Raw genomic sequence first — 13,890 nt, forward strand, 5'->3', positions numbered from 1 at the left:
ACTTCACACATTGTTTGGGAATGGTTTGAGGAACATAATGAAGACTTCAAGGTGTTGCCCTGTCCTCCAAATTCCCCAAATCTCAATCCGATTGAGCATCTGTGGGATGTGCTGGACCAATAAGTCCGATCCACAGAACACCTCGGCAGGTCTGTGCCTCGGCAGGTCTGTGCTGTTTTGGTTGCACGCAGAGGACTAACAGCATATTAGGCAGGTGGTCATGATGTTTTGGCTCATATATATATATATATATATATATATATATATATATATATAGGTTAAGGGTATAAATACTAGCTGTCTTTTTGCTTGTTCATATGTATCGTTTATTTAACACGGTACATTAAAGGGCCATTCACACCAAGCTTTTTATACACATATACTTACACAATCACTTAGCCAGGTGGCAGGTAACTAGCACAAAGATTTAGATCTCGGTCAAGACTGAATTGTTCTTTCGTCTGAATCTCTGCTCTAGAGACTGTTGTGCGTGAAAATCCCAGGAGATCCGCAGTTACAGAAATACTCAAACCAGCCTGTCTGGCACCAAAAATCATGCCACGCTTGAAATCACTGAGATCATATTTTTTCCCCATTCTGATGGTTGATGTGAACATTAACTGAAGCTCCTGACCCATATCTGCATGATTTTATGCATTGCACTGCTGCGACACAATTGGTTGATTAGATAATTGCATAAATAATTAGGTGTACAGGTGTACCTAATAAAGAGTGTGTATTACAGGTCAAATACTTGGAACGTTTCAAAATTTGTTCTTAAAGTGTTAGCAGTTGTGTTATCTAGCTGTGACAGTTTTGTGTGATTTAGAAAGCTGTGATAGTTAATATGCAAATTTTTCCCGCCAAAGCTTGTGATACAATTCAGAGTGTCAGCTATAGTTATGTGTAGTTTTTACCTTTATTAAATGAAATGAGGTATTATTTAATTGCTTTAAACATCTGAACAATGATATCTGAAGGTGAAAGAGCTTTTTTGAAGGTTCCTTTCTCTTCTTTTCCTTTTTTGTTACTTTTTCATCATTTTTAAAAGTTTCAATCACATTTAGTTCCATAATCATGCTAAATGTAGATTATAAAATAATCTGAAATATGACCATGTTTCCTGTCAGATCATGAATATGAAGCCGTATGATCTGCGTCGGAGGCTGTACATCATCATGAGAGGAGAGGAGGGGCTAGATTATGGAGGCATTGCCAGGCAAGTGTTACTGAATGCCTGTATCATCTCTCATGTTAATATCGGTCACAGAAAGTTTTTTGTTTCTGGGAGGTGTTGGTGTATTTCTGCTCGTTTGGTGTCTGGAGCTCCTCATACTCGTCACTCTGTGTCTGTGTGTCTCCTGCGTTGCGTCAGTGGTTTTACCCTATGGTAGGTTACATCATGCTGTTCTACCACAGGGTAGAACCACGGACGGGATGTGTGGGGGTGTCTGCATCGTCCTGTGGTGTCACAAGCCCCCCACCCTCACCCCAAACCCCCAGTCATGTGCTCTGTTTGCCCCTTCACCTTCTCTCCAAACACCCTGTGGTCAAAGGTCAAGGGCTGGGTTCTGTTCGTGTGGTTATAGTTTGCTGTGTGTTTGTGTGTGGTGGTGAATCTGTCTACATTTTCATTTCCATCTTCATGGCTTTATGTCACACCTTCATTCCTTTATTACAGCCAATGTCACTTGACTTCAAACAATTTGGTCAAAACTAAATGGTTGTTTATTAGAAGGGATTTTATCTCATTCTCATTGCAACAGGACAATTTACACCAGGTAATAATTTCATCATGAAGCATAAATACTTGGTGTTTAATTTATTAATTTAATCTATGTATTCAGTGTGTATTGTTAAACAGGGTGTGATATAAATCTGAATAATAAATTAATGCCAGATGTTTACATCACACATACTGTATAAGCCATATCAAATGCCTTTATAAAAATAAAAAAAGCTTTTCCTTGATTTTAAAAATTACATATCTATCTATTTTACTGTTTTCTATGCCACAAAAAGATGATTAAGCATTTTACAATTAAATTTGATGTTCTTGGTTTTCAGTGTTTTCATTAGCTTAATGTGATTTCTGTGAACTTGTATATATTATTTCCCAGTAATTAATTTTGTCTGTCTGTTTGTAATGTTTCTTATTATATTTTGTTTTGCAGAGAAAATGCTTCTGAAGTTTGTCAGTGCTTCTGAAATTGATAGTTTATTACAATGATGTTTAAATTATTTTGTGAAATGTTTTGTCTGGCGGGTGTCTTTTTAGAAATTAATTTACTATTCAAGTTAAAACAATTTAAATACACCCCTTTCCTGAAGATGTCAAATACAAATGTAGCTAACAATTTGTTTGTTAACAAAGAATGTTTTCTAGACCAGTTTTGATTTTTACTTAATTTGGCAACATGCCTACATTGAGGATTAAATGGTTTTTCCTTATGTGTCTGTAAAGGAAAAGTAGGAATATTATATGACCTTTGAGTCTCTCTGTGCAGTTTATTGTTGCCTTTAACTTCTGTTATAATGATGAGGTACTGACATTGTTTTTCTTGTTTCCCCTCTGCCTCCATTCTTTCTGTCTGTCTGTGTGTATGTATGTCTGTTTGTATGCATGTATGTCTGCTATGTATGTATGTCTTTCTCTGTCTCTCTCTCTTTCTGTCTGTAGGGAGTGGTTTTTTTTGCTCTCTCATGAGGTGTTGAACCCTATGTATTGTTTGTTTGAGTACGCTGGTAAAAACAACTACTGTCTGCAGATAAACCCAGCCTCCTCCATCAACCCTGACCACCTCACATACTTCCGCTTCATTGGACGCTTCATTGCCATGGTGAGAACGCTTGAGTAGTTTCACTACTCAAACCTGTTATACTCAAAGCTTAAGTGTGTAATTGCTGTGTTACTAGTGCCACTGAGTGGATTGAGAAAAAAAACATTGTTTTCAAACATCTTTCAAACTGTCTTTTCAATACGACAACAGATACATTATAACAAGATTGGCTGTTTCGGTGTGGAGCTCTCTAGTGTTTTTGTTACTTTTGTTTGTTTGTCATGTTTTTTTTGTCACTCTTTCCCAATCAGTTTCACCAGGGATGAACTGCTGAATATTCGGCAGAGCATACCTGGTAATTTTTTGCCGGTGTTTGATTATTCATGCATTTTATTAGACATCTTAGTTGGAGGCACAGCGGTGTTCTACAAGTGCTCCAAGAGACGCAAGCGAAGGGAAGCCAGCCAGCGCGCTTGTGAAGCTTCGTCAACACTGCTTTAGGACTCTGCTGCTGAGTATTCATCTGGCGATTGTCCGCTCCCTCACCAACAAAACGGATATACCGCTTCTGCTCACTCAAACAAATAATTACTTCTCTAACTCCGCTATTCTGTGTTTCATGGAAAATTGGTTGATTGAAGCCATCCCGGACAGCATGTTAAATCTGCCAGGCTTCCAGCTGTTCAGGGCAGATTGTGTTGCGGAATCATCGGGGAAAATGAGAGGCGGTGAAACATGTTTTTACATCAACGAAAGTTGGTGTACAGATGTAACAGCGTTGAAGAAGATGTGCTGTCCTAATTTAGAAGCGCTCTTCATCAACTGTAACCCTTTTTAATCACCACAGGAGTTTTCCTCGTTTATTCTGGTCGGTGTGTACATCCCGCCACAAGCATGCGTGAACCCACCATTGCAACAGCTGGATGATCACATCACAGACATGGAGCAACAACACAGACTCTCTTATCATTATTCTGGGAGATTTTAATAAAGCTAACCTGACCCATGAACTGCCAAAATACAAACAACACATCACATACCCCACCAGAGATAGAAAAATATTGGACCACTGCTACATCACTGGAAAGAATGCATATCACTCTGTCCCTTGAGCAGCTTTAGAACTCTGATCACAGTCTGGTTCATCTTCTCCTGACCTACAAGCAGAAACTAAAATCAGCTAAGCCTGTAGTAAGGACTGTAAAGAGATGGAGCAATGAAGCAGAGCTGGAACTACAAGCCTGCTTTGCACTGATTGGAGTGTTTTTGAAGCTGCAGCCACAGACCTGGATGAGGTCACAGATATTGTGACATATATCAGTTTCAGTGAGGAAATGTGCATCCCTACTAGGACATTTTTATCATTCAATAACGATAAACCATGGTTTACAGGAAAACTCAGACAGCTTCGTCATGCCAAAGAGGATGCTTACAGAAGTGGGGATAAAAATATTGTACAACCAGGCCAGAAACACACTGACTAAGGAAATCAGAGTGGCTAAAAGAAGCTTTTCCTGAAAAGCTGAAAAACCAGTTTTCAGCCAACAATCCTGCATCACCAAGTACAAGACACCACCCCCTCACTCTGTAGAGAATCAACAAATGGCTGATGACCTGAATGTGTTTTACTGCAGTTTTGAAAAGCCCAGTCTCACACCCCTCCCCACTCTGATCTTCACTTCACACACACACACACACCAACACCTCCTGGAATCCACCTCCTAGGAAAGCTTCAGGCCCAGATGGTGTTTCACCTGCCTTTCTGAAAATCTGTGCTCACCAACAGGCCCCCATCTTCACACAGATCTTCAATAGATCACTGGAGCAGTGTGAAGTTCCCTGCTGCTTTAAACTCTCCACCATCAATTCAGTCCCCCAAAAAAACAAAATCACAGGACTTAATGACTACAGACCTGTTGCTCTCACGTCTGTGGTCATGAAGTTGTTTGAGAGACTGGTTTTGGCCTACCTGAAGTACATCACTGGACCCTTGCTAGACCCCCTTCAGTTTGCTTACTGAGCAAACAGGTCTGTGGATGATGCTGTCAATATGGGACTGCATTATATCCTGCAACACCTTGACAGACCTGGAACTTATGCAAGGATCCTATTTGTGGACTACAGTTCAGCCTTCAATACCATCATGCCTGATCTTCTCTCAACCAAACTGACCCAGCTCTCCGTGTCCACCCCAATCTGTCTATGGATCACCAGCTTTCTGACAGATAGGCAGCAGCTAGTGAGACTGGGGAAACTCACATCCGGGACCCTCACTGTTAGCACTGGTGCTCCTCAGGGATGCGTTCTCTCTCCACTGCTCTTCTCCCTGTACACGAATGACTGCACAGCAAAGGATCCCTCTGTCAAGCTCTTGAAGTTTGCAGACAACACCACGGTCATTGGCCTCCTCAATGACGGTGACGAGTCTGCATACAGATGGAAGGTTGATCAGCTGGCTGTCTGGTGCGGTCACATCAACCTTGAGCTGAACACGCTCAATAAAGTTTAGATAATAGTGGACAACAGGAGAAATACCCCCGCAACCACCCCCCCCCCCCCCCAAAACCATCCTGAACAGCACAGTGTTAGCAGTGGAGTCATTCAGGTTCCTGGGCTCTACCATCTCTCATGACTTCATTGTGAAGAAGGCTCAGCAGAGGTTGTACTTCCTTCACCAGTTGAGGAAGTTCAACCTGCCACAGGAGCTGCTTACACAGTTCTACTCGGCCATCATTGAGAAACTACAACGGACAGTCAGGACTGCTGAGAGGATTATTGGTGCCCCCTGCCCACCCTCCAAGACCTGTACATCTCCAGAGTGAAGAAACGTGCAGGTAGAATCACTCTGGACCCCACACACCCTGCCCACTTCCTCTTTTAACTGTTGCCCTCTGACCGACGCCACAGAGCACTAAGTACCAGGACATTCAGGCACAAGAACAGTTTTTACCCTCAGACCATTTTCCACATGAACAATATAATTCACATATTTAATTAATTATTAATAACTGTGCATACCCCTACCTTGCACATACATTACCACTTGCACATGTACATACGCCATTCTATGTCATATTTTTTGTATGTCTATTTATACTCTTACCTTGTTTTGTATTTTGTCTCACTATAATGTTCTGTGTGCTTGTTTCTCCTATCACCCAAAAAATTTCTTGTGTACGTGAGAACACTTGGCAATTAAGCTCATTCTGATTCTGATCGTAATGACCACAAATGTTTAAGATTTAAGAAGTTAAAAAAAGCACCATAAAAGTATCAGAGAAGTGGTCCAAAAGACCTGTGCATTACATTCCAAGTCTTCTGAAGTCATACAGTAATTTTTTTTTTTTTGCTATTCACTGATAAACTTTTCTTTCACTGCAGCTCTCAAATCTCCATTCTGCATATTCAAACTGACATCATACCAGGCTCAACGCACCCTTCTGTATCTGAACGTGAACTACAATTAAATTGTAGCGTCTCAGTGGAGGCAACGATTATCAATAACATCTTGAATAACGACTTCAATTTCATTCTTTTCGCCACACAGCTATCGTATGACTTCAAAAGACTTGGAATATAGAGTGGGAGCTAATATGATCTACATTTATTGTGCTTTTATGGTGTTTTCTTTTTTGTCCTTTTTGGAGATTGACAGCCACATATAAAGATTCTTCAAAATTTGTTCTCCGTTTACAGGTTTTGAGCGACATGAGGATGCGTAAATAATGACAAAATTTCCATTGTATGGTGAACTAATTCTTTAACATTCTCAAACATGCATCATAGAGCTTCTCTATCCTGTGTACACATTCATCCACAGCTCTTGTTTCTGCTGTTCTGTGTCCGCTTTGAACAGACTGTTCTTCTGAGGGTTTCTGTGTTGTTTTTGGAGATCATTCCCAGAGTTCTGTGCTATTACATTAAACAGTCTGCTGCCTCTTTAAAGCAACATCAGTCTGCAGTGTGTGTTTCTTAAGTCTATATATATGGTGAAAGAGAATTTACAGAACCACAGAACAAAGCTAAACTGCGTTCATTTGGCTCACAGGAATGTTTGATGATGTAGTTCAGTGTTTGTTTTTATGACCTTTGACTTGTAATTGTTTCTGCAGGCATTGTATCATGGGAAGTTTATTGACACTGGCTTCACTCTACCCTTCTACAAGCGCATGCTCAACAAGAAACCCACCCTGAAAGACCTGGAGTCCATTGACCCTGAGTTTTACAATTCCATCATGTGGGTCAAGTAAGTATCAATACTGCAGTGCTCAAAACTGCAGATTATCAATACTGCATCACTTAATATTGCAGAGTATCAATACTGCAGCACTCCAATGCGCAGTTTAAGTATTGCAGCACTTGGTACTGCAGAGTATCAATACTGCATCACTTAATACTGCAACGTATCGATACTGCAGGGAATTTATACTACATCACTTAATACTGTAGAGTATCAATACTGCGGCGCTCGATACTGACAATACGACTCAATACTACAACACTCGTTATATTCACCCTGATGTTCACAGAGAGAATGATCTGGAAGAATGTGGTGTAGAGCTGTACTTCGCTCAAGACATGGAGATTCTGGGTAAAGTGACGACACACCAGCTGAAGAACGATGGAGAAAATGAGCTGGTCACTCAGGACAATAAAGAGGAGTATATCAGGTACTTCAGCCCCATCCTCACATAATAAGTTATATTAGTGATTATTCTATTGGCCATTTAATGGGTTGTCACATGAAAATTCTGTCACTATTTACTCACCCTCATGTTGTTTCAAAAAGAAAATCCTGCCACTCTTTTTGATGACAGTTTTAAGCTCCAAATAACAAAAAAAAACACCATAAAACTATTGTAAAAGTAGTCCGTATGACTCATGCACTATATTCAAAGTGTTCTAATCCCAAATGATAGCATTCTACGAAAAACAGAACTAAATTTAAGATGTTAAGCCAGGAGATTTTCTTCTAAATTGAGAGTTGTTTGTTTAAGACAGTCATTTAAACTCATTGCATGTTTCTCCTGCAGTCTGCTTACTGATTGGCGGTTCACACGGGGCGTGGAGGAGCAAACAAAGGCTTTCTTGGATGGCTTCAATGAGGTCGTACCGTTGGAGTGGCTGCGGTATTTTGATGAGAAAGAGTTGGAGGTGGGTGTTGCTGTATTTTTAGCAAACAAAAATATCTCCTAACAAGGACGTGACATGCTACATTTATAAACACTTAACAGTAGAAAATAACTCTCATCTATACAAAGACACAAAGCATCAGTGACATCATTGAATAAACAGCTTTAAATAACTGTGTTTGGACTGCATGGTAAATTCAGGCCAAGTCACCCTTGGCACCCTTCTGTAATTCTTCTATTTAAGGGACTTTTGACTCTTTAATCTTGAAAAATTAACTTTCTTCAAACTATGTTCCAGCTGAATGTTTATCACCAAGTCCTGTAATAAAGATCTGATAATGCCCTTAATAAACCCTCAAGTGGATTTTAGTATAATGTGTGATAGTGTGGATTTCTCAAATTGTGTGTGATGGTAATGATATATTCTCAGTTTTTGGAGAAAAGGTTAAGACTTAAACTTGCTAGCACAACAGTTAGCTAGCAGTTAATTAACTTTGAATTTATACAAATAAGATTCTCAGCAGTTCTTTGTTATCATTAAAGAACAGATTGTTCATATAAATAGCTAATTAATTTGGAAATGTGATTTTATAAATTCATTAGAAAGTGCAAAGTAGAATTAACACATTTTGTACAATACATTTATTATAGAGGGGAAGTTAAAAAGTCTGGGTAGGGGACAGAGAATAGTGAAATTCTCTTTAACACTCTTAAAAAATTAGGAAACGTTTGTTAAAGAGACGCAATGAAAAAGTAATAAGCTATTTCAATCTATCCTTTAAAAGTCATCATTTTTATTTGTATAGTGCTTTTAACAACACAGGAAAAAATCATGCATTAACAGAAAATGAAACTGTAATATCTATTATGTCTTAGAGTTATCATTGTGTAGTTTGATGAAATATGACTGTAAATTGTGTAAAAAAAGTAAAAAAATTTTTTTAAATAATTGTATTTAGAATCCCATTGAGCAAGCCGAAGGCGACTGTGGCAAGGAACACAAAACTCCATAAGATGTTGGTTAATGGAGAAAAATAATCTTGGGAGAAACCAGGCTCACTGTTGTGGCCAGTTCCCCTCTGGCTAACCAGCATGAATATAATGCTGATATTAGTTATTTATGTGCAGTGCAGGTCATGGTTTAAAATGAGTAAACTAAGTAAGTGTTAAGGGCCAGTGTTTAAACAAAGATTTGTATGAACTGTAAGATTAATGACTAATGTCTTTGAAGTTCATCCTGGATTAACTGCAGAAGTTCACATAGATTCATTGTCCTTTGTTAGTTGGCTGATGAAGGCTTTTGTTGCCAATTAATTGATAGTCTACGTATTCCATTTCAAGAGTGTAGTCCATCAATAGACAAAGGTGATGCAGGCAGAGATCAATGAGGTGCATCGCAGTTCAACCGGCAGGTCATTTCGGTGAGGTCTATCCTAAGTCCAAGGTTCAGGCAGTAGCATTTGAAGTATCCAATGTGTTACAATTGGAGTTGGCAACAGTTCATCCTCTGAAGTCCATCGTAAAAGACTGAAGTGATGTCTGGCTAGCACTGGCTGTAATTTGTCGTCATCACTCAGTGACACGTAGCAGTGGAGTCTGACACAAAGCAGGATGAAGAATATGAAATCTGAGGTTGAGACAGGGAAACAAATATAATAATATTAATTTATATGCCATTCAATTTATTGCAGAGTTATAGATCATGATAAATGTTTCTGGTTTCCGGCAGACCTAACTAAAGCACCCTAATTGTGAGTTGAAGGATAAATTAGGTGTATGCCTGGCTAAATAGATGAGTCTTTAGTCTAGACTTAAACTGAGTGAGTGTGTCTGCATCCCGAACAGTGTTAGGGAGACTATTCCATAGTTTAGGAGCCAAATAGGAAAAAAAATCTACCACCTCTTTTTATTTTTGATATTCTAGGAACTATTAACAGGCCAGAGTTTTGCGATTGTAATGAACGTGATGGAATATAGCATGACAGAAGGTCACTTAAGTACTGTGGAGCTAGACCATTCAAAGCTTTGTATGTAGTTAACAGAATTTTAAAATTAATACGAAATTTAACTGGTAGCCAATGTAATGATGATAAAATGGGGCTAATATGATCATATTTCTTGGTTCTAATCAGCACTCTGGCTATTTTGAAACTAGTATGATACATTTTGGTGGGGGATGTTTCTATGGAAAGAATCATCAAGTTATATTTGATGTTAGGTCATGTTTGAGGAGCAGTATTCCGCTTTTCAAAGCATCTGTTGTGTATGGTCAGAATATATATTCTGTATAATGATGTGTGATTGGTTCTTCTGCAGTTGATGTTGTGTGGGATGCAGGAGATCGATCTGAATGATTGGCAGAAGAACACCATCTATCGGCATTACACCAAAAACAGCAAACAGATCCACTGGTTCTGGCAGGTAATTTATACACTAAAGCACATGTGTGTTTGTGTGATCACTTCATATCTACCCTCTCTTATTATGTATCATCATGTGTGACATAGGTCGTGAAGGAAATGGACAATGAAAAGAGAATTCGTCTGCTTCAGTTTGTCACAGGAACATGTCGATTGCCTGTTGGGGGTTTTGCTGAACTTATAGGTGGGTAGATTTATGCATCAACTTTCCTTGTACAGTTACATTGTCTATAAACCACAGACACGAGAGATAAATACATCAGCGTAAAATAACTGCATTAAATCAAGATATGAAGAACTTTTTACCTGATTTTTCTTTGTGGTATTGATTTACTGGTTTTGCAGTTACTTGGCCAGTGAGCTGAACAGTATTAATAACAGAGAGGAAAACTTGAAATGTGAAAATAATAAATCATTTGTCCACATTGTACACTATCAATGTTTAGAAATGTAAATGGCTCCAATCATTCATTGTTAGAGAGTGCTTTATAGTATAAAGTTACGTTTTTATCATTTTTTCAAGTATTTATTTCTCTTTTACATTTTTAAGGAAGTAACGGGCCACAAAAGTTCTGCATAGACAAAGTGGGGAAGGAGACATGGCTGCCTAGAAGTCACACCTGGTGAGGATTTTTTTCATCAGATGATGGTACAAAATAACTGTTTTCTTAGAAGTTACTTATTTATCCCTTCTGCCTTCATTTTATAGCTTCAATCGACTGGATTTGCCACCCTATAAGAACCTAGAGCAACTGCGAGAGAAACTTCTTTTTGCTATCGAGGAAACGGAGGGATTTGGACAAGAGTGAACAGGACCAAGATGATAATTTAAGCAGTATCATAGATTATTTGACTTGGCATTACATTAATACCACTAATGTGGACTGAACTGATGAACTACTGAAGAGAACAGCAATTGAATTACAGTTTAAAAGTTCAGGGTCACCGATGGACCAACAGCCGATTTATGATATGATCCTATGAGTAGTTCAAATATAATATTTCATTTAGGCATTTCAGGGAATAATACATCTAAATTTACAGTTCAAATTTCACCATACATTTCTATGCAGACTAAACAATGCAAATGATAACACAATTCACCGCATTAAATGTAATTGCTTATATTTTCAATGCAATTAAAATGAATTCCCTGAACTGTCTTATTTAAAATGGGACTGATTTTACTGTGATGTGAGGAGACTTTCAAACTCCCTTTTGCAGAATCCAAAACAATGATCATCATGAAACTATTATGATAGTTCATTTGCAGATGTAAACAGAGCTCAATGCATCATATCAGTATGTGTACATGAGACAAATGAGAGAGAAAATAATTGTTTTAAGGTTGATCAGAAGTGAATTTATTTTTACTTTGTGACATGCCATTTTAAGGTGTACATAGTTTAAATAAAATCCAGTGATGGAATGTGAACACACTGGTTATTGCACAAAATCAGCTTTTTTCTTTATAATTTTTTATATATATATTTTTTTTTTTATGAAAACATTTGAAATTTGTAGAATATTAGCAGAAACAAAACTCTTGCAGATGTTCAAATACTGTTATGCCAACTATACTCAGCTTTATATTTCTTCAATACCTGGTTGAATATCCCAATTCTCTAAGCAGAGTGTATAAATCAAAGATCGGATAGACAGAAATTTCCTTCTACTAAATTCTGACAAAACAGAGGTATTAATTATTGGACCAAAAACCTCTAAAAAAAAAAATAAGACACTAAAATATAATTTGACTCTCGATGGATGTACTGTTATGTCATCTACAGTTAAGAACTTGGGTGATGTTTGATACCAATCTGTCCTTTGAAAATCACATTTCCAATGTTTGTAGAACAACATTCTTCCACCTCAGAAATATTGCTGTTATGACACATGCTCTGTTGCTGATGCTGAAAAACTAATTCATGCATTCATGACCTCAAGATGAGATTATTGTAATGAACTACTGGGTGGATCAGAGTTTCCTCTAAGAAATTGTGGTGCTGGCCAACATGTCCAGGAATTAGAAAGTTTATCAGACAAATTGGAAAAAAATCCGGTCATCTCATTTCGGTGTTTATTTTACGCTGGAACACGATGGACTCGTGCATAATATGTAATATAATAATGATACAATCAAGTAAAATGAACAGTAAACGTTTGTTCATTATAGCATAAAAAAAACGGCAATCATGGAAAAGCGTCTAATTCTTAAAAACATTATTAATAAAAACAAAGGGCAAAACAAAAAAAACTAAACTGCAAATTGCCACATCTTTTTGTTCGCAACGAAATATATATATATATATATATAAATTGTGTGGTTATTGTGTCATAAGAATAAAGAGAAAGAAATTAGCCAAGGTGAGAATTTATGACTCTTTTTCTTATAGCATAGAAGCGTTTTGCTGTCGTCTTGAAGTCAAAGGTGAGCAGCGTTTCTAGAGCTTGAGATGCACATAAGCCAGGTGTCCTTCTGTAGACGGCAACACAAGGCTGTTTAAATGCGATTCTGAAGTGAGAAACTTTACCGTACATTTCCACTGGCGCGTTGAGCGAAGGTGAGCGAGCGTTTTCACTTCATTCCTATGAAAGTTGAGCACTCTCGAGGTGGAATGTAGGCTAGACAGCGGCTCAGAGAAGCATCAGAAATGTTGAAATTCCTCCGCTTTATTCAAATGTGGAACGAAAAACGCCGGGCGGGAGCCAATCACTGTGAGCTGAAAGCAGTGAGGTCTGTCATAAGCACTTCAACATACGAAGGAAATGCTGCAGTTTCTGCTGAATTCATTGCTTTAATCACAAACGGGCTTCAAATGATGATTGCACGCATTCATTGTGACAATACTGTGGCTGGGTGAGCAAAAGTGAGACTTCAAACAGACTTAACAAATGTAGACTGCTTGCATTCATTGTGAAAATATAGTGGTTAATATGCGGGGGGACATGTCTCCCCATTGTCAATAAAACCAAACTTCGTCCCCCGCACTTTTTCACGGGACAAATATGTTTACGTGATGTGTTTCATAAAGTAAGTGTGTATATGTGTAAATGCAAACGTTAAAAATCACTGATCAATCTTTTAAGAGAGGACAGCTGCTCAACCACCTACCACATGACCTCGTCATGTAGCGTCGTTTCCATGTCTACTACGTCACTCACCCTAGCTGGTTCTCGGTCAACTGTCATTGGTCACGAACTCAACGTTGAAAAATACTCTTCACTCATATTTTTACTGTGACATCAAGAAATGTAAGTTTCCATTTGGCATCTGTTGATGTTTTTGATGATCTATGATATTATTATGGTATTATAGCTCGCATCTAAAAGCGGTATAAGCTTAATTACGCACGCAATCGGCACTCGCGCTTACACGCGAATTATTTTGCGTTTTTAATCCAACACTGGATCAAAGTGGGTGACAACATTACAGCTTACCAGTTCATTTACCCACTTTGACGATTGTGTGACTCTTTCACGGCAATAATGTCAGGTAAAATTAAGGAAAGAGGAATATTTTTTTTTTTCTCCATGCTTCTAAGTCTCCACAGAATT

General features: G+C 38.2%; 1 protein-coding gene across 4 annotated transcripts in view; it reads left to right on the forward strand.

Moving 5' to 3' along the window:
* LOC127435765 (NEDD4-like E3 ubiquitin-protein ligase WWP2) overlaps positions 1 to 12,698 on the forward strand; it is a 62,486-nt gene extending 49,788 nt beyond the window's left edge. For all 4 annotated transcript variants that reach the window (XM_051689442.1, XM_051689444.1, XM_051689443.1 and 1 more), the window contains 9 exons: positions 1,131 to 1,223; positions 2,685 to 2,840; positions 6,893 to 7,026; positions 7,310 to 7,450; positions 7,814 to 7,934; positions 10,229 to 10,333; positions 10,420 to 10,516; positions 10,883 to 10,955; positions 11,042 to 12,698. In XM_051689442.1, coding sequence (XP_051545402.1) covers positions 1,131 to 1,223; positions 2,685 to 2,840; positions 6,893 to 7,026; positions 7,310 to 7,450; positions 7,814 to 7,934; positions 10,229 to 10,333; positions 10,420 to 10,516; positions 10,883 to 10,955; positions 11,042 to 11,141 — 1,020 coding nt within the window. In that variant the 3' untranslated portion in view covers positions 11,142 to 12,698. The remainder of the gene's footprint in view (positions 1 to 1,130; positions 1,224 to 2,684; positions 2,841 to 6,892; positions 7,027 to 7,309; positions 7,451 to 7,813; positions 7,935 to 10,228; positions 10,334 to 10,419; positions 10,517 to 10,882; positions 10,956 to 11,041) is intronic.
* The last annotated feature ends 1,192 nt before the right edge of the window (positions 12,699 to 13,890 follow it).

This window comes from Myxocyprinus asiaticus, chromosome 46, assembly GCF_019703515.2.
Source record: "Myxocyprinus asiaticus isolate MX2 ecotype Aquarium Trade chromosome 46, UBuf_Myxa_2, whole genome shotgun sequence".
Taxonomy (NCBI): domain Eukaryota; kingdom Metazoa; phylum Chordata; class Actinopteri; order Cypriniformes; family Catostomidae; genus Myxocyprinus; species Myxocyprinus asiaticus.